General features: G+C 48.0%; 1 protein-coding gene across 10 annotated transcripts in view; it reads left to right on the forward strand.

Moving 5' to 3' along the window:
* Window positions 1-26,166, forward strand: part of mical2b (microtubule associated monooxygenase, calponin and LIM domain containing 2b) — a 403,033-nt gene that overhangs the window by 253,351 nt on the left and 123,516 nt on the right. For 9 of the 10 annotated variants that reach the window (XM_070899462.1, XM_070899461.1, XM_070899464.1 and 6 more), the window contains one exon: window positions 2,596-2,850. The exons of the other annotated variant lie outside the window; for it this stretch is intronic. In XM_070899462.1, the coding sequence (XP_070755563.1) occupies window positions 2,596-2,612 (17 nt within the window). In that variant the 3' untranslated portion in view covers window positions 2,613-2,850. Of the gene's footprint in view, window positions 1-2,595; window positions 2,851-26,166 lie in introns of those variants that run through there. 10 annotated transcript variants of the gene reach the window in all.

Raw genomic sequence — 26,166 nt, forward strand, 5'->3', positions numbered from 1 at the left:
TCAACGCCCTGGGGTTTAAGACCCGTTGAAGTGCCGTTGACTTAGTCTAGCGCCTCCTGACATCAGCGGCTGATTACGCAGGAGGAACGTTAATGTAAGGTGGCAAAAAGCAATCGTACTGAACGCTATTTATTTAAAATGAAGAGCTACAAATCACTGCACGTACAGCGCTGGGCAATCACAGTGTATCGGGTACACATGAGGGTTTATGCAATATAGATTTACAACCCCAGCAATAATGATTGTGATAATTGTTTTACCAAAAAATCCTGTAGATTTTACAAGATTCAAATTTATATTGTTAAACTGTTTACATATTTTATATAAGGCTCGTTTTTAAGAGAAGGCAGAAAAGGATTTTTTTATTCCATGACATGAAATGTAACTTCAAACAAAGAATCCAAGGATGACAAATGTCCTCATTGTTTACTATCTTACCCAATCCGCACAGCGGACATGCCTCGAACAAACAATACTGCTTTACTTAGGCAATTAGTGTCAATTCAAACAGTACGTGCCCCACTGTGATTAGACGCAGAATTTACAGTGGGCAAGCAGCCAAACCGCCCAATTTACGGACACTTCACACTTTAGTGTTGTCTGCTGATTTATCATCGTCGCAAGGTCACTGCTGGCACGAAGAGATTCCCGCCTCGCACTGAAGCTGTATAGAGTGAATTAGAGGGGGACTGCCCCCAACCCCCCCCCCCCCTGCCCTGGATAGCCTCCCCCTCTCCCTCACTCCACAGTGTTGCAGGCCCTTGCTCACCCTGGCCTTTCACATTGTTTACGTCACAGCAGCAGCTTTAGTGCGAAGTGAAGCCACTTTAGCCGAGTGTAACTGCGGCCAAAGACCGAGCGACCTGCTGCAGAGCGGCCTGGCACTGTGGAGAATGATTTTAACATGTGTCTGCGGCTGTGTTTGAGGTGAATGTTCGTTTCCCCCCCCCCACCTCGTGCCTGATGCCATGGGTGCCTTTTTACTGGTGCCACCCTTGAGGTCTGTGCCATTGTTTTAAAACGTGTTGTTGCAAGTTGTTTTTCCAGAGTCTGCCCGTGGGACACTTGATCAGTATTGGCTTTGAGCCGGAGGATTGTGTGAAACGTTCCTCGGCCTACCAACAAACACAGTCGGGAACGTGGTCCGCTGGAAGGTTTGAGGTTGAGATGTCGAGGATTCCTGCGTTGCTGTAGGGTAGGCAAAGAGAAATTGGGATCCTTTGGCGGGAATCAGAATAGGATCGACTTATGTCTGGATTTATTTGGTAACCGAGGACAATTGGATGTAGAGCCTTGCACTGACTGGATCTGCTGTTGGCGTGTGTTAAGAAATATATAATCGTACGACAGAGTTGTGTTCTATTATCAGTGCCCTCCTGTTTTCCATGACATCATCGAGATTGTATTGTAGTTTTTTTGTAATCTGTTTCGCTCTCTCTCGTTCCCTGTCTGCCTTTTCCATTGCTTGCAATCTGTCGCATCTCTCTCTCTGCTCACCCCCCCCATTGGCTGAAGACTTGCCTCTCTCATCGTTGGGCCATTGGCTGCACTTGTGGACTTCTTGACTTCTCCCTGAACCTGCATGCCTGATCGCACCCTGCACCGCCAGACAATGCACCCAGTCTGAGCAGCATCTTCTCTTTGTTCTGCTGCCGTTCAGTAATCACGGCCTTAACCCAACAAAAAGAATGATGAATAGCTTCCTCCCCTCCACCCTTTGAAGTTTGGAAAGTAGAGAGGAGACGTCGAGTAAAGACCAGCTTTCCAAACTTTTCCGCTCTTCAATAAGCGGCCAAATTATAGCTAGCGGCGGGTGCAAGGGCCAATTACAGCTCCCCGTCACCACCCTGTTCATAAGTCCTTTCAACATACTTTAGTTATTTAAAAAAATTTTAAACAAAATCAAAGGCAGCCAACTATCACTTTTCAGGTGATTTATGAAGTACATAGAGTGCCAACAAGATGCAAGACTTGACTTGACTATTTTATAGCAGCAACTGTGCTTATCCACAGTATTCTTTTAAATTCATGAAAAATTGAAACCTTAACTTGCTGTTTAAAAAAAAGCGACATATTATATATATATTTTATATATAATATATATAAAAACCGAGTTTGAATTTGAAGAAAATTTGTAAAAAAAAAAGTACATATATATTTTTTCCAAGTTTTACATTGTGAATTTGAAGAAAATGAGTTTAAAAAAAAAAAAAAAAATTTCAACTGATATATTATTCCCCCCCAGCAAGGTGTCTCTTGTTGCTTCTGGGCAACCCTTATATTCAACAAACAACAAACACACACACAAAGGTGTGAAATTTTGCCATGCGGAATTCAACCCACATCTGCACGTAAACAGGAATGCTGATTTTTTCCCCCCCAGTGGATTTAATGATCAGGAGCACCTAACAGCTGAAGCATGCTGTGTACTAACAGACTAAGAGAGCTTGCCTCATCCCGTCAACCCCTTTTAATAAAAAAATAAATCGACCCGTCATTGCATGTCCTGCAAATGCACTTCATGATTTATAATGAAACCTGTTCCCACTCTCGAGCCAGCGTACACTATATATTCTCCTGTATCTTCTGTTACAGACTCCACATACCTTTAAAGGATGACAATCAAAGGATATTTTAATTCCAATCCATCTGAAAAAAAAAAGGTTTAGCAGAAGGGCTCCTATTTCATAACAGAATACAATTAAGAAAAATGTTTGTGAATCCATTTAAAAAAAAAAACAATGTGTATTTTTTCTTTTGAAGTCTCACAATCAGTCTGTATTTTGCACACAATGGAATATGTTAAAGAGTTATTTATGAAACCCAAAGGCTGTAAGCAAATAATAAATTAAAATAGATGCTTTGTAAAGTACTCGCTGTTTCCCTCTCTTTCTTTCCTGAAAAGTTTATTCTCCTGTGAGTTTCCCAAAGCCGTGAGTGAGCTCGCTGCCCTTTGAAGAATTTGTGTAACGGCGGGCTCGATATAATCAGGCACAGTCCTGACATGTATGATTCTTGCCCGAGATTCAGTCTTGACTTAATAACTGTTTAGTGGACAAATATTAAACGTTTGGTTTGATAACCATAGGGGGAAACCGGTTAAAATTATGCACTGGGATTGTGGTGAAGACCAGGCCCCAGATAGAAAGAAAGACTTGCATTTCTATAGCGCCTTTCACCACCTCAGGATGTCCCAAAGTGCTTTACAGCCAATGAAGTACTTTTTGAAGTGTAGTCACTGTTGAAATGTGGGAAACGGGGCAGCCAATTTGCGCACATCAAGCTCTCACATCATAATATAAGAATTAGGAGCAAGAATAGGGCATACCGTCTCTCGAGCCTGCTCCACCATTCAAATAAGATCATGGCTAATCTTTGACCTCAACTCCACTTTCCCGCCTGACCCCATATCACTGGATTCCCCGAGAGTCTAAAAATCTATCGATCTCAGCCTTGAATAATGAGCATCCACAGCCTCTGGGGCAGAGAATTCCAGAAATTCACCAGCCTCTGAGTGAAGAAATTCCTCCTCATCTCAGTCCTAAATAGCCGACCCCTTAACCTGAGACTGTGACTCCTGGTCCCAGACTCCCCAGCCAGAGGAAACAACCTCTCAGCATCCACCCTGTCGATCCCCCTCAGAATCTCATATGTTTCAATGAGATCACCTCCCAGCAATGTGATAGGGACCAGATAATCTGTTTCGGTGATGTTGGTTGAGGGATAAATATTGGCCCCAAGACAACGGGGAGAACTCCCCCACACTTCTTCGAAATAGTGGCTGTGGGATCTTTTATGTCCATCTGATAGGGCAGACGGGGGTCTTGGTTTAACGTCTCGTGTGAAAGACGGCACCTCCGACAGTGCAGCACTCCTTCAGTACTGCCCCTCCGAAGGGCAATGCTCCCACAGTACTGCCCCTCCGACAGTGCAGCTCTCCCTCAGTACTGCCCTTCTGACAGTGCGACGCTCCCTCAGTACTCCCCTTCCGACAGTGCAGCGCTCTCTCAGTACTGCCCTTCTGACAGTGCAGCGTTCCCTCAGTACTGCCCTTCCGACAGTGAAGTGCTCCCTCAGTACTACCTTCCGACAGTGCAGCGTTCCCTCAGTACTGCCCTTCCGACAGTGCAGCGCTCCCTCAGTACTGCCCTTCCGACAGTGAAGTGCTCCCTCAGTATTACCTTCCGACAGTGCAGCGCTCCCTCAGTACTACCCCTCCGACAGTGCAGCGCTCCCTCAGTACTGCACTGGTATCGTCGGCCTGGATTTTGTGCTCAAGTCTCTGGAGTGGATCTGAGCGAGTTTTATTCCCGTACACCAGCCACTAACGGTGTTAAGGATCTGTGTACTTATGATGTCGATCCGCCGCTCAGTGGTCCCCAAAGAGGCTGCTTGCCGCAGAGAGAACAGCTGAACAATGCCTTAAAGGGACAGGCCAGGTTAGCCGCGTCAGATCACCAACCAGCTCCGAACACCAGACCTCACAGCAGACCCCCTGCAGCGTTCCCTCTAAAATCCAATGTTGTCTGAGAGGACAATTTTTTCGATGCGCGATACCTTTAAATTCCTATGCTTGGCCGCCGCACGGTATTTAAGAACGTGTGAGCAGCCTGCGCAGTACCTCCAAGGCGGCTGCGCTTCCCCACATGCACACAGTTTAGAGGGAACCTTGACCTCCCGCTGATGATATAAAACATTTTAGTTAATGTGTAAACCCCCCTCCGCCATAGTCCGATATTGCTGCTCGGTGCGTTGGTATATTTATTATTGAGTCACGACTGAATTCAGGCTCCCCCTCGCTCCGCGTCACCCTTGTGACTGTATCAGACCCAGTTCACGCTCACTCACGTCTTCTAACAACAGCGGCCGCAAGGCTCTGTTGTTATTAACCCGCGTCCCTTTTCCTCCTCATCCAGGTGACTTGGTGTGTGGTGAGCTCGAGCTGTGGTATACATCTGCGTGCCGATGGGGCTAAGGACTTTCCTGATTCGAGATCTGTCGAGTTCTTGCTTTTGTTCTGGGGCTTTGCTTTCGCCACTTTCTGTCTCGTGATGACGCGCACGAGGCACTTTCTATATAAATACGTCCCATCTTTGCTGTGCTGAAAGTTTCTCCTTGTACCGGACATGTGACAGAGACCATGAGCAGGATGGACAATCATAGAATCAGACAGCACAGAAGGAGGCCATTCGGCCCATCGAGCCTGTGCCAGCTCTGAAAGAGCGATCCAATTAGTCCCACTCCCCCTGCTCTTTCCCCATAGCGCTACAAATGTTTTCATGTTCAAGTATTTATCCAATTCCCTTTTGAAAGTTATTGAACCTACTTCCACTGCCCTTTCAGGCAGCGTGTTCCCAAGCACAACAACTCGCTGTGTGAGAAAATTATTCCTTGTGTTGCCTCTGGTTCTTTTGCCAATTATCTTAAAAAAATCTGTGTCCTCTGGTTCCCAAACCGCTCCTTCCACTGGAAACACTTCCTCCTGCCACTGGAAACACTTTCTCCCTATTATTTCATATCATTGCTAATCAGCAGCCTCTTGTCCGAGGTCTATCAGAACTTTAATCATTAATAATTTTATTGGCACCTGGAAGAAAACCCTTGTAGTTTCTATAGCAACCAACCTTGCCTAGCCCTGTGTCCTGGCCTCCATTTTATTTCAGGGGTGACGGCGTCCATTTTAAACGAGATATGGTGGAAACAAAGGCAGCAATTTGTCACAGAAGAAAAATTATTTTTCACCACAAAAGTGTCTTATAAATATCCGCAAGGAGTAATACAACCTGCGAAACTACAGTAAAATGTTACATGGTCCAGTGCTACAGCCATGCATTGTGGTATGCTACAGGTCGAGCAACCCAGAGATCGGGAGTTCAAGTCCCAAGCTTGGCAAGGTGTGCAATTAAATTCTGCCCTCCATTATTATAAAAAGGATATTGTGGCACTGGAGAAGGTACAAACATAGATTCACAGGGAGGGTACCAGAACTGAGAGGTTACAAGTATCAAGAAAGTAACAGGCTGGGGCTGTTTTCTTTTTTAAAAAAAAGAGAAGGCTGAAGGGTGACCATGATAGAGGTCTTTAAAAATTGTGAAGGAGTTTGATAGGGTAGATGTGGAAAAGATATTTCCATTTGTGGGGGAGACCAGAATTAGGGAGCTTAAATATAAGATAGTCACTAATAAATCCAGTAGGGAATTCAGGAGAAATTATCTTCTCTGAGGGTCATGAATCTTTGGAATTCTCTACCCCAGAGAGCTGTGCAGGCGGGGTTAATATGTCCTTTACTATACAGTACAAATGCACACGAGACCCATACTAGAGAGAAGGTCACTCTGTGACCAGTAACCTTTATTAGCCAGTACTGAAGTGGAGAAGATGGGTGGAGCGTCCCCTTTAATACCTGGTTAGGAGTGTCTCCCACAAGTTCACCACCTAGTGGTCAGTGTTCTCACGGTGTACAACTTAGGTCAGATTATACATGGATTACAATGACAGTTGAATACATGACACCACCTCCCCCCCAAAGTCTTATTGGGATCACAGGTTGAGTCTCTCTGGTGGTTTACGCTCCCTTGTAGAGCGCCTGAGTTGGGGCTCCGGTTGTTGGGCGCTGGCCTGTGTGTCTGCTGTTTGTGGTGCCTCAGGCCTCTCCGGACTGCCCACAATGACTGGGCTCTCCACTTGGTTCCAGTGTTCGGTCACCTGTGGTGGAGTGAACTCTACAACGTGTTCTTCCTCTGCTTCTTCTATGGGGTTGCTGAACCTCCTTTTTTGTTTGATCCACGTTTTTGCGGCAGATTTGTCCATTGATAAGTTTAACTACCAGAATCCTAATCCCCTCTTTGGCAGTCTCAGTGCCTGCGAGCCATTTGGGCCCTGCAGCATAGTTGAGGACAAAGACAGGGTCATTGACATCAATACATCACGCCCTCGCATTCCCATCATGGTAGTCACATTGTGACCGGCGCCTGCTCTCAACAATTTCTTTCATGGTGGGGTGTATAAGGGATAACCTGGTTTTGAGCGTCCTTTTCATTAGCAGCTCTGCGGGTGGAACCCCTGTGAGCGAGTGTGGTCAGGATTTATTGGCCAAAAGGAGGCATGATAAACGGCTTTGTAGGGAACCCCCTTGCATCCTGAGCATCCCCTGTTTGATTATCTGCAGTGCTCGTTCCGCCTGGCCGTTTTGAGACCGGCTTGAACGGTGCCGTTCTGACATGGTTGATACCATTTCCTGCCATGAAGTCCTGGAATTCAATGCTAGTAAAGTACGGGCCATTGTCGCTGACCAAGACGTCCGGGAGACCATGGGTGGCGAACATTGCCCGTAGACTTTCTATCGTGGCAGAGGATGTGCTTGAATTGAGAATGTCACATTCGATCCATTTGGAATAGGCGGTCTACTACAACCAAAAACATTTTACCCATGAAAGGACCTGCGTAGTTGACATGGATGCGTGACCATGGCTTGGCGGGCCAGGACCAGGGGCTAAGGGGGGCTTCCCTGGGCGCATTGCCCAGCTGGGCACACATGTTGCACCTGCGAACACAAAGTTCCAGGTCTGCATCTATCCCTGGCCACCAAACGTGTGACCTGGCAATTGCCTTCATCATGGCAATGCCTGGGTGCTCATTGTGGAGTTCTCAGATGAACGCCTCTCTGCCCATCTGGAGCATGACTACTCGGTTTCCCCATAGTAGACAAACGGCCTGAATCGAGAGTTCATCCTTGCGCCTGTGAAATAGTTTAAAGTCCTCAGGGCATGCCCCGTACGTGGCTGCCTAGTCCCCATTCAGGACACATTTCTTGACTAAAGACAGTAGCGGGTCTCTATTTGTCCAGACTTTAATCTGACGGGCTGTCACAGGTGAGCCTTCGCTTTGGAAAGCTTCAACAACCATGACCATCTCAGCAGCACGCTCGGTTGCCCCCTCGGCGGTGGCTAGTGGGAGCCTGCTGAGTGCATCGGCGCAGTTTTCAGTGCCCGGTCTGTGCCGAATGGTATAGTCATAGGCAGCTAACGTGAGTGCCCACCTCTGTCTGTGGGCTGACACATTTGCATTTATGGCCTTGTTGTTGGCCAAAGGGGACGTTAGGGGTTTGTGATCTGTCTCCAGCTCAAATTTCCTGCCAAACAGGTACTGGTGCATTTTTTTTACTGCATATACACATGCAAGCGCTTCCTTTTCTACCATCCTGTAGCCCTTTTCTGCCTGGGACAGACTTCTGGAGGCATAAGCTACCGGCTGTAACTGACCCTTGGCATTAACATGCTGCAACACACACCCGACCCCATAGGACGACGCATCGCACATTAAAACAAGTTTCTTACATGGGTTATATAGCTTTAACAGATTGTTGGAGCATAACAAATTGCATGCTGTATCAAAAATCCTTTCCTGGCTGTCCCCCCAGACCCATTCGCGACCTTTGCATAGGAGCACGTGTAGCGGTTCTAACAGCGTGCTCAATTTGGGAAGAAAGTTACCAAAATAGTTCAGGAGCCCCAGGAACGAACGCAGCTCCTGAACTATTACGTGTTACGGGGTCTGGGTGTTCTGTGGATCGCTTCCGTTTTGGACGCAGTAGGTCTGATCCTGTCTGCTGCTACCCTCATCCCAAGGAATTCTACCTCTGGAGCTAGGAAGACGCACTTCGCCTTTTTCACTCGCAGACCTACCCGGTCCAGTCCAGAGTGGCAACCTGTTCTCCGAATCTTTGTGGGTCACAACTACGGTGGCGCTGCCTAGCACCGGAATGATCTCCTTTGTATATGTCCGTAGCTTTGCGTCAATCGGCAATAATTTTGGCTTCCTGGCCTTGGACGCCAACAACTTGTTGAACTGTTTGATACTCATCAAGGACTGGCTGGCCCCCCGTGTCTAGCTCCATTGATATTGGGATGCCATTGAGGAGCACTTTCATTATTATCGGTGGCGTCCTGGTATATGAACTGTATATGTGCTCCACATGAACTCGCTGAACTTCAGCTTCCAGCGATTTCCCCCAGTGTCCATTTGGCCTCGTAGGACTTACATCAGGCTCGTCCTCCTCGTACATCAACCTGGCTGCAGGCTTCCTGCACATATGCGCCAAGTGACCGCTGACGTTGCAGTTTCTGCAGGTATATTGCTGATACCTGCAAGCTCTGGCTGTGTGTTTGCCTCCACAACATGAACCGTTGTTGGAAACAAAAGGTCCATTATCAGTCAATCATCTCTGACTGTCTCTGTAACTGTGTCCTTAAGCGCACCATTGACAGGTGTTGATGGCCCCATTACTGGCCGCATTGTCCCTTGCGATGGCATGAATCGCCGTTCAGCTAGCCATTGTCTCTGTTGAATTCCCCCTTTGGGTTCGACTTCATGCTCGGGCATGTCCGATTGCCCCTGTCTGCCTGGAGAACTGTGTGCCATGTTAACAATGTTGGCTCCCTGTCCATTAGTTGCATTTAAACCAAGATTTTTGTCAAACATCATTCTGGTCTCTTCCTCCCCTGAGATAATCGTCTGGGCCATCAAAGCCGCCTTTTCCAGGGTCAAGTCTTTGGTCTCAATCAGTTTCCTGAAAACCCCAGCGTGTCCTCAATGAAAAGGTCTTGCAGCATCGCCGCTCTGCATGCATCTGGGAACTTACATAGGCTCGTCAGTCGCCGGAGGTCTGCCACGAAGTCAGGAACGCTTTGCTCTTCTCACCGCCGGTGTGTGTAAAACCGGTGTTTCGCCATGTGCATGCTGCTCGCCGGTTTAAAGTGTTCCCCGATCAACTTACTGAGCTCTTCAAAAGTCTTGTCCACCGGCTTCTCTGGCGCTAGAAGGTCCTTCATCAGGGAGTACGTCCTGGATCCACAAACCGTCAGGAGATGAGCCCTGCGTTTGTCGGCCGAATCCTGTCCCAGCCATTCCTTAATGACGAAACTTTGCTGTAGTCTCTCAATAAAATCATCCCAATCATCACCAACATAGTACCTCTCGTCTGTGCTACTAGTGGCCATGCTCGCATGGTTTAAAGCCCAGTTTCTCGTCGCCAATAATATGTCCTTACTATACAGTACAAATGCACACGAGCCCATACTAGAGAGAAGGTCACTCTGACCAGTAACCTTTATTAGCCAGCACTGAAGTGGAGAGAATGAGTGGAACTTTCCCTTTTATACCTGAAGGTCCAGATTAGGAGTGTCTCCCACAAGTTCACCACCTAGTGGTCAGTGTTCTCACGGTGTACAACTTAGGTCAGTTTATACATAGATTACAATGACAGTTGAATACATGACAGGGGTCATTGAATGTATTTATAGACAGATTTTTGAATGATAGGGGAGTCGAGGGTTATGGGGAGCAGGCAGGGAAGTGGAGCTGAGGCCAAGATCAGATCTGCCATGATCTTATTGAATGGTGGAGCAGGCTCGAGGGGCCAGACAGCCTACTCCTGCTCCTATTTTTTATGTTCTTATCAGAAATCTTTACCCAGGGAGTGGTGAGAATGTGGAACTCACTACCATAGGGAGAGGCTGAGGAGAATAGCAGAAATGCATTTAAGGAGACAGTGCACCAGGAACAAAGGATTAAGTTATCCTGATGGGGCAAGATGAAGAGGGATGGAAGGAAACAGCAGACACGCCAGCTTGATCCAGTTGGGCCGAATACCTGTTGGTGTGCTGTAAATTTTGCGTAAAATCCGTGAGGGAAGCCTGCCCACACGTGACTCCAGCCCGCACTATGGTAGCAGGCCAGCAAGACACCCAGTTGGACATTTGGCGCGGCCGAGCCAGCGACGTCCACATCCCCGCAATGAATTATATATTTATTAAAAGCTTCATTTCCACGTTGTTAAATATGTGACAGGGGGAGAATACGGAGTCTCTGATCTCCAGCACCTGTCCGTATTGACTGCAGAAACTGCATCTGGGTCACTTCTCCCTTTTGAACTCTCACGGATAACGTCTAACGCGAGGAGCTGATGGTGAATTTAGATTGATTCCATTGAACTCAAGTGGTGTACATTCACTTGTTGATTAGTGAACACATTCCCAAGGACAGAGAGGCGGGAAATCACAAGGCACTTCACTCTTGTAAGGGCGAATTTAGACAAACAAGAGTAGCGTTAGTGTAAAGTGAACATACAATCATACAACAACAACTTGTATTTATATAGCGCCTTTAACGTAGTGAAACATCCCAAGGCGCTTCACAGGAGTATTATTACAGTTTTAAAAATTTGACACCGAGCTGCATAAGTAAAAATAAGCGCAAGTGACCAAAAGCTTGACCAAAGAGCTTTTAAGGACTGTCTTGAAGGAGGATGTTGCGAATGCAATAACTCAACAGGCTTAGTACCGTGAACACAATCAGGTGCGACCTGACTCTACTTTATTAGCTCTCAAAGTGAGGATTAAACATGGAAACTTTATATACAAGGGCTGCACATGTGTCTGTGGCCCAATGACCTCCGACGGTCACAGGTAAACTCAGGCATACATTACATCATTTCCCCCCCCCCAGATCTTGGTATCAGTCCTATTCACAAATTGAGATGGTTCAGGGCTTTCCGCTCCCGAGTCGATCGTCTCAGTTCAATTCCAGATCTGGGTGAGCTCTCCGAGTCATTCATGACTTGAGGCTGGGTAGCCGATCTAATGGGAGTGGCAGTGTCAATGTCGGGGATTGAAGGTCCAGATTCATTGACAACAGCAGGGTCTTCTGATGGCTGATAATGAATCGGTTGGTCATTGATGGTGTCTTCTTCAAGCTGTTCCGGTTCGTCTGTGTGCCGCAATTTCGTATGATCAATGTACCTCCTGCATGTTCACCCATTGGTGAGCCTGACAATAAACACCCTGTTTCCCTCCTTGGCCGTAACAGTGCCAGTGTCCCACTTGGGGCCTTGACCATAATTTAGCCCAACACAGGATCATTAATCGAGACGTCACGTGACACGGCAGTGCGATCATGATACCACTGCTGATGGTGACGACTGTTTTCGACGTGATCATTAAGAGCAGGGTGGACAAGAGAGAGCCTGTTCTTGAGACCTCTCTTCATCAATAGTTCAGCAGAGGGGACCCCGGTAAGCGTGTGGAGTCTCGTCTTGTAACTAAGCAGTGTGCGTGACAAGTGAGTCTGCAAAGAACCGTGAGTTACGCGTTTCAGGCTCTGCTTGATGGTTTGGATGGCCCGCTCCGCTTGAGCATTGGATGCGGGTTTGAATGGTGCTGACCTTACATGCTTGATACCATTGAGTCTCATAAACTCTTGAAACTCCAAACTCATGAAGCACGATCCATTGTCGCTCACAACGATGTCGGGCAGACCTTGAGTGGCGAACATGGCACAAAAGCTCTCAATGGTGGCTGTGGATATGCTGGATGACATGATTACACATTCTATCCATTTGGAATATGCATCCACCACCACCAAAAACATTTTGCCCAGGAAAGGACCCGCATAGTCGATGTGAATCCTCGACCATGGTTTGGATGGCCACGACCACAGACTTAGCGGAGATTCCACTGGTGCATTGCTTAACTGCATGCAAGTGTTGCACTGATGCGTACATGACTCCAAATCAGAGTCAATGCCAGGCCACCAAACATGAGACCTGGCAATGACCTTTATCATCACAATACCGGGATGGGTACTGTGTAAATCCCATACAAATCTCTCCCTGCCTTTCTTGGGCATAACAACACGATTACCCCATAGCAAACAATCAGATTGAATGGATAGTTCGTCTTTGCGATGGTTGTAAGGTTTGGTCTCATCACACATTTCCCTGGGAATGCCTGATCAATCACCACTAAGGACACAACGTTTTACAACCGATAAGATCGGATCCTGGCTGGTCCAGGTCCTAACTTGTTGAGCAGTGACAGGCGACCCTTTACTCTCAAAGGCATCCATGACCAACAGTAGGTCTGCAGGCTGTGGCATTTCCACCTCCAGCGTGGGCAACGGTAAACGGCTCAATGCATCGCCACAATTCTCGGTGCCAGGTCTATGGTGAATGACAATCATAGGCAGATAATGTCAGTGCCCACCTCTGGATGCAGGGCGACGCGTTGGTATTGATACCTCTATGCTCTGAAAACAAAGATATGAGCGGCTTGTGATCGGTTTCAAGCTCGAAACATAGCCCAAACAGATACTGGTGCATCTTTTTAACCCCATATATGCAGGCTAAAGCTTCTTTCTCTACCATGCAATAGGCTCTTTCCGCTTTAGATATGCTTCTCGATGCATACGCAACGGGTTGTAGTTTGCCCGACTCATTGGATTGTTGGAGCACTCAATCAACCCCATGTGATGAAGCGTCATAGGCCAATACTAAACTTTTGCATGGGTCATAATGTACCAACAATTTGTTGGAACAAAGCAGATTTCTAGCCTTCTCGAAGGCCTTGTCTTGAGTTACACCCCAAACCCAGTTGTCACCTTTTCTGAGCAGCATGTGCAGTGGCTTTAATAATGTGCTCAATTTGTAAGATATTATCGAAGTAGTTGAGAAGACCAAGGAACGAACACAGTTCCGTCACATTCTGGGGTCTGGGTGCATTTTTGATGGCCTCTGTTTGAGAGTCTGTAGGCCTGATGCCATCTTCCTTCCCAGGAATTCGACTTCCAGTGCCATAAAGATGCACTTTGAATGTTTCAGCCTGAGCTCCACTTTGTCCAGACGACGTAGAACTTCTTCCAGGTTGTGCAGGTGTTCGGCAGTGTCACGACCTGTGACCAGAATGTCGTCTTGGAACACTACGATTCTAGGGATGGACTTCAGTAAACTCTCCATGTTTCTCTGAAATATGGCTGTAGCCGAACAAATTCCGAAAGGACACTTGTTGTAAATGAGCAGCCCTTTTTGCGTATTGATGCACGTAAGTTTCTTCGACATTCGACAAGCTCCTGTGTCATTTGGCCGATGTCAGATCCAATTTGGTGAACGACTTTCCACCGGCTAGCGTTGCAAACAGGTCATCAGCCTTTGGTAACGGGTATACTCATTGGATATATTCAAGAGGGAGTTAGATATGGCCCTTACGGCTAAAGGGATCAAGGGGTATGGAGAGAAAGCAGGAAAGGGGTACTGAGGGAATGATCAGCCATGATCTTATTGAATGGTGGTGCAGGCTCGCAGGGGAGAATGGCCTACTCCTGCACCTATTTTCTATGTTTCTATGTTTCTATGTACTGATCCTGTTTCAAAACTCGGTTGATCGTAACCTTGTAGTCTCCACAAATCCTGACAGTGCCATCACTCTTCAGCATAGCAACAATCGGACTAGCCCATTCATTAAATTTGACTGGTTCACATTGGAGTCTGTCCAGTTCAATTTTGACCTCCTCCCTCATCATGTACAGGACCGCCCGGGCTTTGTGATGGACGGGTCTTGAATCCGAGTGAAGGTGGATCTGCACCTTGGCTCCCGTGAAGTTGCTGATGCCCGGTTCAAACAGCGAGGGAAATTTGCTCAACACTTGAGCACACGAGCGTCATTCACTGATGACAAAGCTTTAATATCATTCCAGTTCCACTATTTTTTCGAGCCAACTCCTGCCGAACAGCGTTGGACCATTGCATGGAACGATCCACACCAATAGATCATGAACCGCCCCATCGTATGACACCTTGACTGCTGCACTGCCAATCACTGGTATGAGCTCTTTGGTGAAGGTACGCAATTTTGCATTTACTGGACTCAGCTTGGGTTTCACAGCCTTGGTGTTCCACAGCTTTTCGAAAGTCCTCTGGCTCATAATTGACTGACTGGCACCCGTGTCTAATTCCATAGATACCGGCACGCCGTTCAATTTTAGTTCAATCGTTATCAGTTGGCTCTTTGTCAGGAACAAATGTACACTATACACTTCCTCCTCGTATATCTCGGATTGCATTGCCGGATCCGCTCCGGATCGGTCATCATCATCCAGATGGTGTGTCACAGCACGCTTGCTGAGCTGTGGACACATCTGCTGAAGGTTCCCCATTTTTGCATGGCCTCTGTAGTGTCTCTGCACCTTGTTACAAACTTACACGAGGCATGGATATATCAGACACGGTCACTCTGTGACCTTTACTTTATTCCCAGGACTAAAGAGTGCTGATCCTGGGTGGGAACTCCCCTTTTATACCTGGAAGCCCAGGTGAGGAGCTCACTCCCTGTGGTCAGGGTGTGCATTACAAGGGTACAGCTACAGTATGCATGAGTTACAGTTGCATACTTATAGTCATTGCAAGATGGTGAAATACATGACATCACCTCCCCTTTAGGTCTTTTAGTTTCAGAGGTTAAGTCTATCGATTGGTCGACACTCTCTCGTGGAGCGCCGCAGTTGTGGCTCTTGTGGCTGAGCCTCGGCACGTGTCTCTGTTATTTGAGGTGATTCTGGCCTGTCCGGGCTAGCCGCAGGGACTATGCATGCTGAGGGCTGTCTTTGTTGCTCGTGCCCTGGCAGTGGTGTGGGTGCTATCTCATCGTGCTCTTCTTCCGGTTCCTCCGTGCCTGCACTGAACCTTGTCTTTACTTGGTCCAAGTGTTTGCGGCATATCTGCCCATTGTTTAGTTGGACCATCATGATCCTGTTTCCTTCTTTGCCAATTACGGTGCCATCAAGCCATTTGGGTCCCAAAGCATGGTTAAGAACAAATACAGGGTCATCTATTTCTATACACCTCCCCCTTGAGCCTCGATCATGGAGCTTGGTTTGGGACTGGCGCTTGCCCTCAACAATGTCTGCCAGGGCTGGGTGAATAAGGGACAGCCACATCTTGAGCGTGCGTTTCATGAGGAGTTCCGCTGGCGGGACTCCCGTAAGCGAATGCGGCCTGGACCTGTAGGCCAGCAGGAGGCGCGATAAGTGGTACTGAAGGGAGGGTCCTTGGATGCGTAGCATGCCCTGCTTTATGACTTGGACCGCCCTTTCCGCCTTTCCATTGGAGGCCGGCTTGAACGGCGCTGTCCGGACATGCTTGATCCCATTGTCCGACATACACTCCTGGAATTCATGGCTGGTAAAACATGGGCCATTATCGCTGACCAGGATGTCCGGTAAGCCGTGGGTCGCGAAAACCGCACGCAGACTCTCCACAGTGATGGATGTCGTGCACGAGTTCAATATGATGCTTCGAGTATGCATCGACAACAATCAGGAACATTTTTCCCATGAACGGGCCCGCATAGTCCACGTGAATACGTGACCATGGCCTGGTGGGCCAGGGCTATGGGCTGAGTGGGGCCTCCCTGGGGGCATTGCCCAGCTGGGCACACATCGTGCACCTGCGAACTCAGTGTTCCAGGTCTGAGTCAATCCCCGGCCACCACACGTTTGACTGGGCAATGGCCTTCGTTAACACGATGCCAGGGTGCTCGCTGTGGAGTTCCCTGATGAACGCTTCCCTTCCTTTCTGGGGCATGACTACCCGGCTGCCCCTTAACAGGCAGTCAGCTTGGACGGAGAGTTCATCTATCTGTCTCTGAAACGGTCTGACATCCTCTGGGCACGCCCTGTGTGCGGGCGCCCAGTCCCCAGTCAGGACACATTTCTTTATCATGGATAGGAGGGGGTCCCTGTTGGTCCAGAGTTTGATCTGGCGGGCTGTAATGGGGGAGCCCGCAGTGTCAAAAGCCTCAATGGCCATGACCATCTCGGCGCTCTGCTCCGACGCTCCCTCGGTGGTGGCCAGTGGGAGCCTGCTGAGCGCGTCAGCGCAATTTTCAGTGCCTGGCCAGTGCCGTATGGTGTAGTCATACGCAGCCAGCGTGAGGGCCCAGCGCTGTATGCGAGCTAACGCATTAGCGTTGACAGCCTTGCTATCGGACAACAGGGATGTTAACGGCTTGTGGTCCGTCTCTAGCTCGAACCGTCTACCGAAAAGGTACTGGTGCATATTTTTCACACCGTACACACACGCGAGTGCCTCCTTCTCGACCATGCCGTATCCACGCTCTGCCTGGGAGAGCGACCTGGAGGCGTAAGCCATCGGTTTGAGTCGGCTGTCATCGTTACCCTGCTGCAAAACACACCCAACCCCGTAGGATAACGCATCGCATGTTAAAACCAGTTTTTTTTTTTTACAGGGATCATACAAAGTCAACAGTTTGTTGGAACACAGCAGTTTCCTTGCCTTATTGAAAGCCTATTCTTGACAATCCCCCCAAGACCATTCACAACCTTTTTGGAGGAGCACGTGTAACAGCTCCAGCAATGTGCTTAAGTTCGGCAGGAAGTTCCCAAAATAGTTCAAGAGTCCCAGGAATGATCGCAACTCCGACGTGTTGCTGGGCCCGGGCGTCCGGCGAATCGCTTCAGTTTTTGATTCAGTGGGCCGGATCCCGTCTGCGGCAACCCTCCTGCCCAGGAACTCGACCTCTGGGGCCAAAAACACACACTTGGCCTTTTTCAGCCGCAGGCCTACCCGTTCCAATCGGCGTAGCACCTCCTCCAGGTTGCGGAAGTGTTCCTCAGTGTCTCGACCCGTTATAAGGATGTCGTCTTGGAACACGATCGTTCCAGGGATGGACTTGAGTAAGCTTTCCATGTTTCGCTGAAAGATAGCCGCTGCCGAACGAATGCCAAACGGACACCTATTGTAAACAAATAATCCTTTGTGTGTTGTGATGGTGGTCAGAAACTTGGAATCTTCAGCCAGTTCCTGAGTCATGTAGGCCGAAGTGAGGTCCAACTTCGTAAACAGCTTACCACCTGCCAGTGAGGCAAAAAGGTCCTCCGCTCTCGGGAGTGAGTATTGGTCCTGCAGCGACACTCGGTTGATGGTGGCTTTGTAGTCGCCACAAATCCTAACCAAGCCATCTGCTTTGAGGACGGGAACAATGGGACTTGCCCAGTCGCTGAATTCAACGGCCAAAATTATACCCTCTCTGAGCAGCCTGTCCAGTTCACTTTCAATTTTTTCATGCATCACGTACAGCACTGCTCTGGCTTTGTGGTGCACTGGTCTGGCGTCCGGAGTGATGTGTATCAGTACTTTGGTGCCCTTGAATGTTCCGACACCGGTTGAAAGAGTGACTCGAATTTTTGCAATATCTGCGACCATGAACTTCGCTCCACGGATGAAATGTCGTGCACATCTCCTCATTTCCAATTCATCTCAGCTAGCCAACTCCTCCCCAAGAGCACGGGGCCATTTCCCGGAACAATCCAGAGTGGCAGCCGGTTCTGTGATCCATTATGCATTACCACCAAGTTTGCACTGCCCAGCAATGGGATGATCTCTTTAGTGTACGTATGTAGCTGCGTCTGAATGCGTTCCAATTTGGGCCTGCTAGCTCTGTGTGGCCACAGTCTCTCAAATTGTTGGGCGCTCATGAGTGACTGGCTAGCTCCGGTATCCAGCTCCATGTGCACCAGGATGCCATTCAGTAAGACTTTCATCATCATGGGTGGCGTTTTGGTGTATGAGCTGTGAACGTCAGCCACATGAACTCTCTGAACTTCAGCATCTATGGTAGTTCCCCAGGCCTCATCCTGCATTTCAGACCCCTCGTCTGGTTCCTCTGTCTCGCAGACTAGCCTTGCTACTGCCTTTTTGCACATCCTGGCCAGGTGTCCCTTGACATTACAAATCCTACAGGTGGAAAGTTGGAACCTGCAGATTTTTGCAGTGTGTCTGCTCCCACATCTTCAAATGAGCTGAGATTGCTATTAACAAAAGGACTATTCCCAGGGATTCCCCTCTGATGGCCCTTTTGGCTGTTTATAAGCACTCTGATGGGGGATGTTAATTGTCACATCACAGGATGCATTGCTCCTAGTGATGGCGTGAATTGCCGATCCCCTTTCCATTGTCCCTGTTGCCAGGAGCTTGTTGCTACCTGGGTGGTGTTGAATTGCCCTTGCCTGCCTGTGGTGTTCTGTGTCATTTTTATAACATTGATTCCCTGGTTCAACGCAACTTTAAAACCAGGGCTGTGTGCGTAGATTAGCTTGGTCTCCTCTTTCCCTTCCATAAAGGTCTGAGCCATCGAAGCCACCCCTTCTAAAGTCAAATCCTTAGTCTTTATGAGCTTCCTGAAAATGCCGGCATGATTAATGCCCTCGATGAATAGTCCCTTAACATCTCCCCCCTGCAGGCATCGGAGAACACAGAGACTGGACAAACGCCGCAGTTCCGCCACGAAGTCCGAGATGTTTTGATCCTCCCGACGCCGGTGAGAGTAGAACCGGTGCCAAGCCATGTGTCGCTACTTGCCGGCTTGAGATGCTCACTCATCAGCTGGCTGAGCTCTTCGAAGGACTTATTCGCTGGCTTTTGGGGTGCGAGCAGGTCTTTCATTAGCGCATACGTCTGTGGACCACAGCTGGTCAGTAGATGCGCCCTCCGCTTGTCAGCCGCTGCCTCTTCCAGCCAGTCCTTTGTGACAAAGCTCTGCTGGAGTCTTTCCACAAAGTCGTCCCAGTCCTCACCCACACAGTAGCATTCCTCTGTGCTGCCGGTGGCCATCCTTGTGGTTCGGTGATTCCCGTTTCTCGTCGCCAGATGTAGTTTCTCTGCACCTTGTTACAAACTCACACGAGACATGGATATATCAGACACGTTCACTCTGTGACCTTTACTTTATTCCCAGGACTAAAGAGTGCTGATCCTGGGTGGGAACTCCCCTTTTATACCTGGAAGCCCAGGTGAGGAGCTCACTCCCTGTGGTCAGGGTGTGCATTACAAGGGTACAGGTACAGTATGCGTGAGTTACAGTTACATACTTAGTCATTGCAAGATGGTGAAATACATGACATCCTCTATAAATATACTGCCTGAAACAGCACTGATGAGACCGATGATTGCCCCATAAAGCCAACAGGGTGAAATCAGATTCGTACCCAATGGCGGACTTCGAACAGCTACAGGTTTCACAAAGACAGTCGGGTAGGCCCTGCCAGGTGCAGCTCTGCCAACCGACGACACAATCTGGTGCACAGTACTTGCCGTGGAGTTCCGACTCTGCGAGGATATAGAAACATAGAAAATAGTTGGTCGAGACGTCAAAGAGACTTACGTGCATTAACACGCACAAAGGACTATTTATTTACCACAAATGCCCGTTTGGAATTCGCTCAGCTGCAGCAATATTCCAGAGGAATATAGAAAGTCTACTGAAGTCCGTTCCCAGAACCGTCGTGTTCCAAGATGACATTTTGATCACTGGTCATGACTCCAAGGAGCATCTGAACAACCTGGAAGAGGTTCTACTATGTTTGGACAGAGTAGGACACAGACTTAAATGCTCGAAGTGCGTCTTCATGGCACCGGAGATCGAATTCCTCGGGAGGAAAATCGCCGCTGATGGCATCAGACCTACTGACGTGAAAACCAAGGCCATCAAGAATGCACCCAAGCCGCAGAATGTGACGGAGCTGCATTCGTTCCTGGGTCTACTCAACTACTTTAGTAAGTTCCTACTTAAATTGAGCATCTACTTGAACCGCTGCACATGTTATTGAGAAAAGGCAACAACTGGGTGTGGGGCGCATTGCAAGACAGAGCTTTCGAGAAAGCCACCAATATGCTTTGCTCGAACAAGTTGCTGGTACATTATGACCCATGTAAACGTTTAGTTTTGGCCTGTGACGCATCGTCATATGGAGTTGGTTGCATGTTACAACAAGCCAATGAGTCGGGCATACTTCAACCCGCAGGTGACCAGGAATTCATTCTGAGCAGGAAGCATGCGTGCATCAATGCAATGAGGCTGAGCAAATCGCCGCTGAGTCTTTGGTCATGACCATCCAAACCTTGGTCCAGGATCCATGTAGATTTTGCAAGTCCCTTCCTGGGCAAGATGTTTTTAGTGGTGGTGGATGCTTATTCAAATTGGCAGAATGCATAATCATGTCATCCAGTACGTCCACGGCAACCATAGAGAATCTCAATGTCATGTTCGCGACACATGGTCTGCCTGACAAAGTGGTGAGCGACAGTAGGTCGTGCTTCACTAGTCAGGAGTTTCAGGAGTTTGTAAAACTTAACAGCATAAAACATGTAATGTCAGCACTATTCAAGCCTGCGTCCAACGGGCGAGCAAAACGTGTACTACAAATTATCAAGCAAAGCATGAGGAGTGTAACCCAAGGGTCACTGCAGACCTGCTTGTCTTGCATACTGCTGAGTTACAGGACAAGACCCCACACACTCACAGGGATCTCGCCTGTTGAACTCATGATGAAAAGAGGTCTTAAGACCAAATTATCTCTTGTACACCCGGATTTAAGTAATCATGTTGAATACAGAAGACAGAGTCAACAAGGGTACCACGATCGTGCAAGTGCGTCACGCGAGATTTCTGTGACTGATCCTGTATATGTGTTGAATTATGATCAGGATCCCAAATGGATCACTGGTATGGTCATGACCTACTGACGTGAAAACCAAGGCCATCAAGAATGCACCCAAGCCGCAGAATGTGACGGAGGGCAACAGAGTATTTGTTATTAAGCTCAAGAATGGGCAAACTTGCAGGAAAGACATGGATCAAACAAAACTGAGGGAAGTCCTTATTAGTCGGGAAATTGTGTTGGGGAAATTGGTGGGATTGAAGGCCGATAAATTCCCAGTGCCTGATGGTCTGCATCCCAGAGTACTTAAGGAGGTGGCCTTGGAAATAGCGGATGCATTGACAGTCATTTTCCAACATTCCATACTCTGGATCAGTTCCTATGGAGTGGAGGGTAGCCAATGTAACCCCACTTTTTAAAAAAGGAGGGAGAGAGAAAACAGGGAATTACAGACCGGTCAGCCTGACCTCAGTAGTGGGTAAAATGATGGAATCAATTATTAAGGATGTCATAGCAGCGCATTTGGAAAGAGGTGACATGATAGGTCCAAATCAGCATGGATTTGTGAAAGGGAAATCATGCTTGACAAATCTTCTGGAATTTTGTGAGGATGTTTCCAGTAGAGTGGACAAGGGAGAACCAGTTGATGTGGTGTATTTGGACTTTCAGAAGGCTTTCGACAAGGTCCCACACAAGAGATTAATGTGCAAAGTTAAAGCACATGGGATTGGGGGTAGTGTGCTGACGTGGATTGAGAACTGGTTGGCAGACAGGAAGCAAAGAGTAGGAGTAAATGGGTACTTTTCAGAATGGCAGGCAGTGACTAGTGGGGTACCGCAAGGTTCTGTGCTGGGGCCGCAGCTGTTTACATTGTACATTTATGATTTAGACGAGGGGATTAAATGTAGTATCTCCAAATTTGCGGATGACACTAAGTTGGGTGGCAGTGTGAGCTGCGAGGAGGATGCTATGAGGCTGCAGAGTGACTTGGATAGGTTAGGTGAGTGGGAAAATGCATGGCAGATGAAGTATAATGTGGATAAATGTGAGGTTATCCACTTTGGTTGTAAAAACAGAGAGACAGACTATTATCTGAATGGTGACAGATTAGGTGCAACGAGACCTGGGTGTCATGGTACATCAGTCATTGAAGGTTGGTATGCAGGTACAGCAGGCGGTTAAGAAGGCAAATAGCATGTTGGCCTTCATAGTGAGGGGATTTGAGTACAGATGCAGGGATGTGTTACGACAGTTGTACAGGACCTTGGTGAGGCCACACCTGGAGTATTGTTTACAGTTTTGGTCTCCTAACTTGAGGAAGGATGTTTTTGCTGTTGAGGGAGTGCAGCGAAGGTTCACCAGACTGATTCCCGGGATGGCGGGACTGACATATCAAGAAAGACTGGATCAACTGGGCTTGTATTCACTGGAGTTCAGAAGAATGAGAGGGGATCTCATAGAAACGTTTAAAATTCTGACGGGTTTAGACAGGTTAGATGCAGGAAGAATGTTCCCAGTGTTGGGGAAGTCCAGAACCAGGGGTCACAGTCTAAGGATAAGGGGTAAGCCATTTAGGAACGAGATGAGGAGAAACTTCTTCACCCAGAGAGTGGTGAACCTGTGGAATTCTCTACCACAGAAAGTTGTTGAGGCCAATTCACTAAATATATTCAAAAAGGAGTTAGATGTAGTCCTTACTACTAGGGGGATCAAGGGGTATGGCGAGAAAGCAGGAATAGGGTACTGAAGTTGCATGTTCAGCCATGAACTCATTGAATGGCGGTGCAGGCTCGAAGGGCCGAATGGCCTACTCCTGCACCTATTTTCTATGTTTCTATGTTTCACATCCACCGGATGTCTCAAATCGCTTTATAGCCAATGAAGTACTTTTGGAGTGTAGTCACTGTTGTAATGTGGGAAACACGGCTGCCAATTTGCACACAGCCAGATCCCACAAACAACAATGTGATAACGACCCAATAATCTGATTTTAGTGATGTTGATTGAGGGATAAATCTTGACCCCAGGACACCAGGGTAACTCTTCTGCTCTTCTTAGAAATAGTGCCATGGAATCTTTTACATCCACCTGAGAAACAGACGGAGCTCGGTTTAACGTCTTATCCGAAAGACAGTACATCCGATGAGGCAGCACTCCCTCAGCACTGTACGGGAGTGTCAGCCTAGATTTTTGTGCTCAAGTCTCTGGAGTGGGACTTGAACCCACAACCTTCTGACTCAGAGGCAAGTGTGCGACCCACTGAGCTATGGCTGACACAGATATATATAACACCTTTAACGTGGTAAAATGTCCCAAGGCACTACACAGGAGCGTCAATCACACAAAATTGGACACCGAGGCACATAAGGAGATATTAGATCAGATGGCAGGTGGAGAGGTGGAGAGTTCCAGAGCTGAGGGCCCAGGCAGCTGAAGTTACGGCCACTAATGGTGGAGCGATGAAAATCGGGGGATGCTGAAGAGGGCAGAATTAGAGGAACGCAGACATCTCGAAGGGTTGTGGGGCTGGAGGAGATTACAGAGACAGGGAGGGACTAGGGCCATGGAGGGATTTGTAAACAAGGATGGGACTTTTAAGATTCAGGCATGTAGGTCAGTGAGCACCGCGGGTGATGGGTGAGTGGGAGTTAGGACACGGGGCTTGGTGCCAGTTAGGGGTTAGCGGTCACTGTTATGTCAGAAACCTGGTGCCAGCAACAAGGGACCTCAAAACAACAAGTTTGCCGTGACTCCTCGCAGCTTAGCACTGTTCTGTGCTGAGTGGTGTCTAATTTCATTCAAACAAGTGCTGCTACTTCACTGAAGGCGAGTTGTCTTTTATGTGTGTGCAGCTGCCCGATGTTTCAATCTATCAGGCAAATTAAAATGTGTTGCACAGTTGAAGCCCCAGTGAATCAGCATTCAGAGCTGTGTTTCACATCGAGTGACGATGGTTTTCATTGGACAGGCCAAAACTTAACCTAGAAGACAGCTTTAGTTGGTTTAACAATTGGGCATGTCTGAAATTAACTGTTCACGATAAAGATGGTTGAAATACCAGTAAGAATAATTTTAACGTATTTTCAGGCAAATAATATGTAGATATTCTTAAATGAAGATAGATTTGAGTCAGAAGGTTGTGGGTTCAAGTCCCACTACAGAGGCTTGAGCACAAAAATCTAGGCTGACACTCCCAGTGCAGTAATGAGGGAATGCTGCACTGTCGGAGGTGCCGTCTTTTGGATGAGACGTTAAACCGAGGCCCCTGTCTGCCCTCTCAGGTGGACGTAAAAGATCCCACGGCACTCTTTTGAAGAAGAGCAGGGGAGTTATCCCCGGTGTCCTGGGGACAATATTTATCCTTAACCAACAGAACAAAAACAGATTATCTGGTCATTATCTGTGGGAGCTTGCTGTGCGCAAATTGGCTACCGCGTTTCCTACATTACAACAGTGACTACACTTCAAAAGTACTTCATTGCGTGTAAAGTGCTTTGAGAAGTCGGGTGGTCATGAAAGGAACAACTCCTTTCTGTCTTTCGATTATACACCTCACACACAGCACTAGACAAGATGATCCTTTATCTCCAGATCTTTATCTCCCCTTTCATTCTCTCCTCACCTCTGGCTGACGTGCAGTTCCACGAGCATTAGTCACCTGTCGCGGTCACAGCCGACCGGTTATTTTTCATGTTCGGGCCCAGACAGTGGACCGTCTCCATTCCGGGCGAGCCCGGCCCTGTGGCATTCTTCCTGTGGGGCGTCGCTGCATAGCGATCAGCAACAGGTGCCCTCTCTCCATCCCGCCCCTAACCTCTGCCCAGGGGGCAGTGGGGGAAGGTGTGGTGGCAGTTCTTTACAAGGCTTTGTGAACACAGGAACCATTTGCAGTTTCATAGAATTAGAGTCGATCTCTGCTTAAATAAGCCATTCTGCTTATTTTATGTCCTTGTGAAATTAATTTGGAAATGTATACGTGCGAGAGGATCATGAATCATTGGGCCAGGTTTTGCTGCCAAAGTAGCGACAAGTTGATAGAATCATAGAAATTTACAGCACGGAAGGAGGCCATTTGGCCCATCATGTCCGCGCCGGCCGACAAAGAGCTATCCAGCCTAATCCCACTTTCCAGCTCTTGGTCCGTAGCCCTGTAGGTTATGGCTCTTCAAGTACACATCCAAGTACTTTTTAAATGTGGTAAGGGTTTCTGCCTCTACCACCCTTTCAGGCAGTGAGTTCCAGACCCCCACCATCCTCTGGGTGAAAAAATTTCCCCTCATATCCTCTCTGAACCTTCCACTAATTATTTTAAATCTATACCACCTGGTTGTTGACCCTTTTGCTAAGGGAAATAGGTCCTTCCTATCCACTCTATTCAGGCCCCTCATAATTTTATACACTTTAATAAGGAATCCCCTCAGCCTCCTCTGTTTCAAAGAAAACAACCCCAGCCTAACCAATCTTTCCTCTTGGCTAAAATTCTCCCGTCCAGACAACATCCTCGTAAATCTCCTCTGCCCCCTCTCCTGTGCGATCACTTCGTTCCTGTAATGTGGTGACCAGAACTGCACGCAGTACTCCAGCTGTGGCCCAACGGGTTTAATAGCGCTCATAAATTGTCCGCCAATGTGTGGTGAGCGAGAGATTCCCGGTGAGTTGCAAATCACCGCACATTGCTGGATGATTTGCGCCGCTCCGCCGTTAACCTCACGGAAGTGGCAGGGCGCCCGCAACCTCCCCGTGAGTTTCAGGAAGTTGCTCCATTTGCGCGTTTATTACCCATTAAACGCGCCACGAAAAGTTAAGGTCATTAATTAACAGCGCAAGGAGCCTTTAAGAACATAAGAAATAGGAGCAGGAGTAGTCCTTTTGGCCCCTCGA

Source organism: Pristiophorus japonicus, chromosome 14, assembly GCF_044704955.1.
Source record: "Pristiophorus japonicus isolate sPriJap1 chromosome 14, sPriJap1.hap1, whole genome shotgun sequence".
Taxonomy (NCBI): domain Eukaryota; kingdom Metazoa; phylum Chordata; class Chondrichthyes; family Pristiophoridae; genus Pristiophorus; species Pristiophorus japonicus.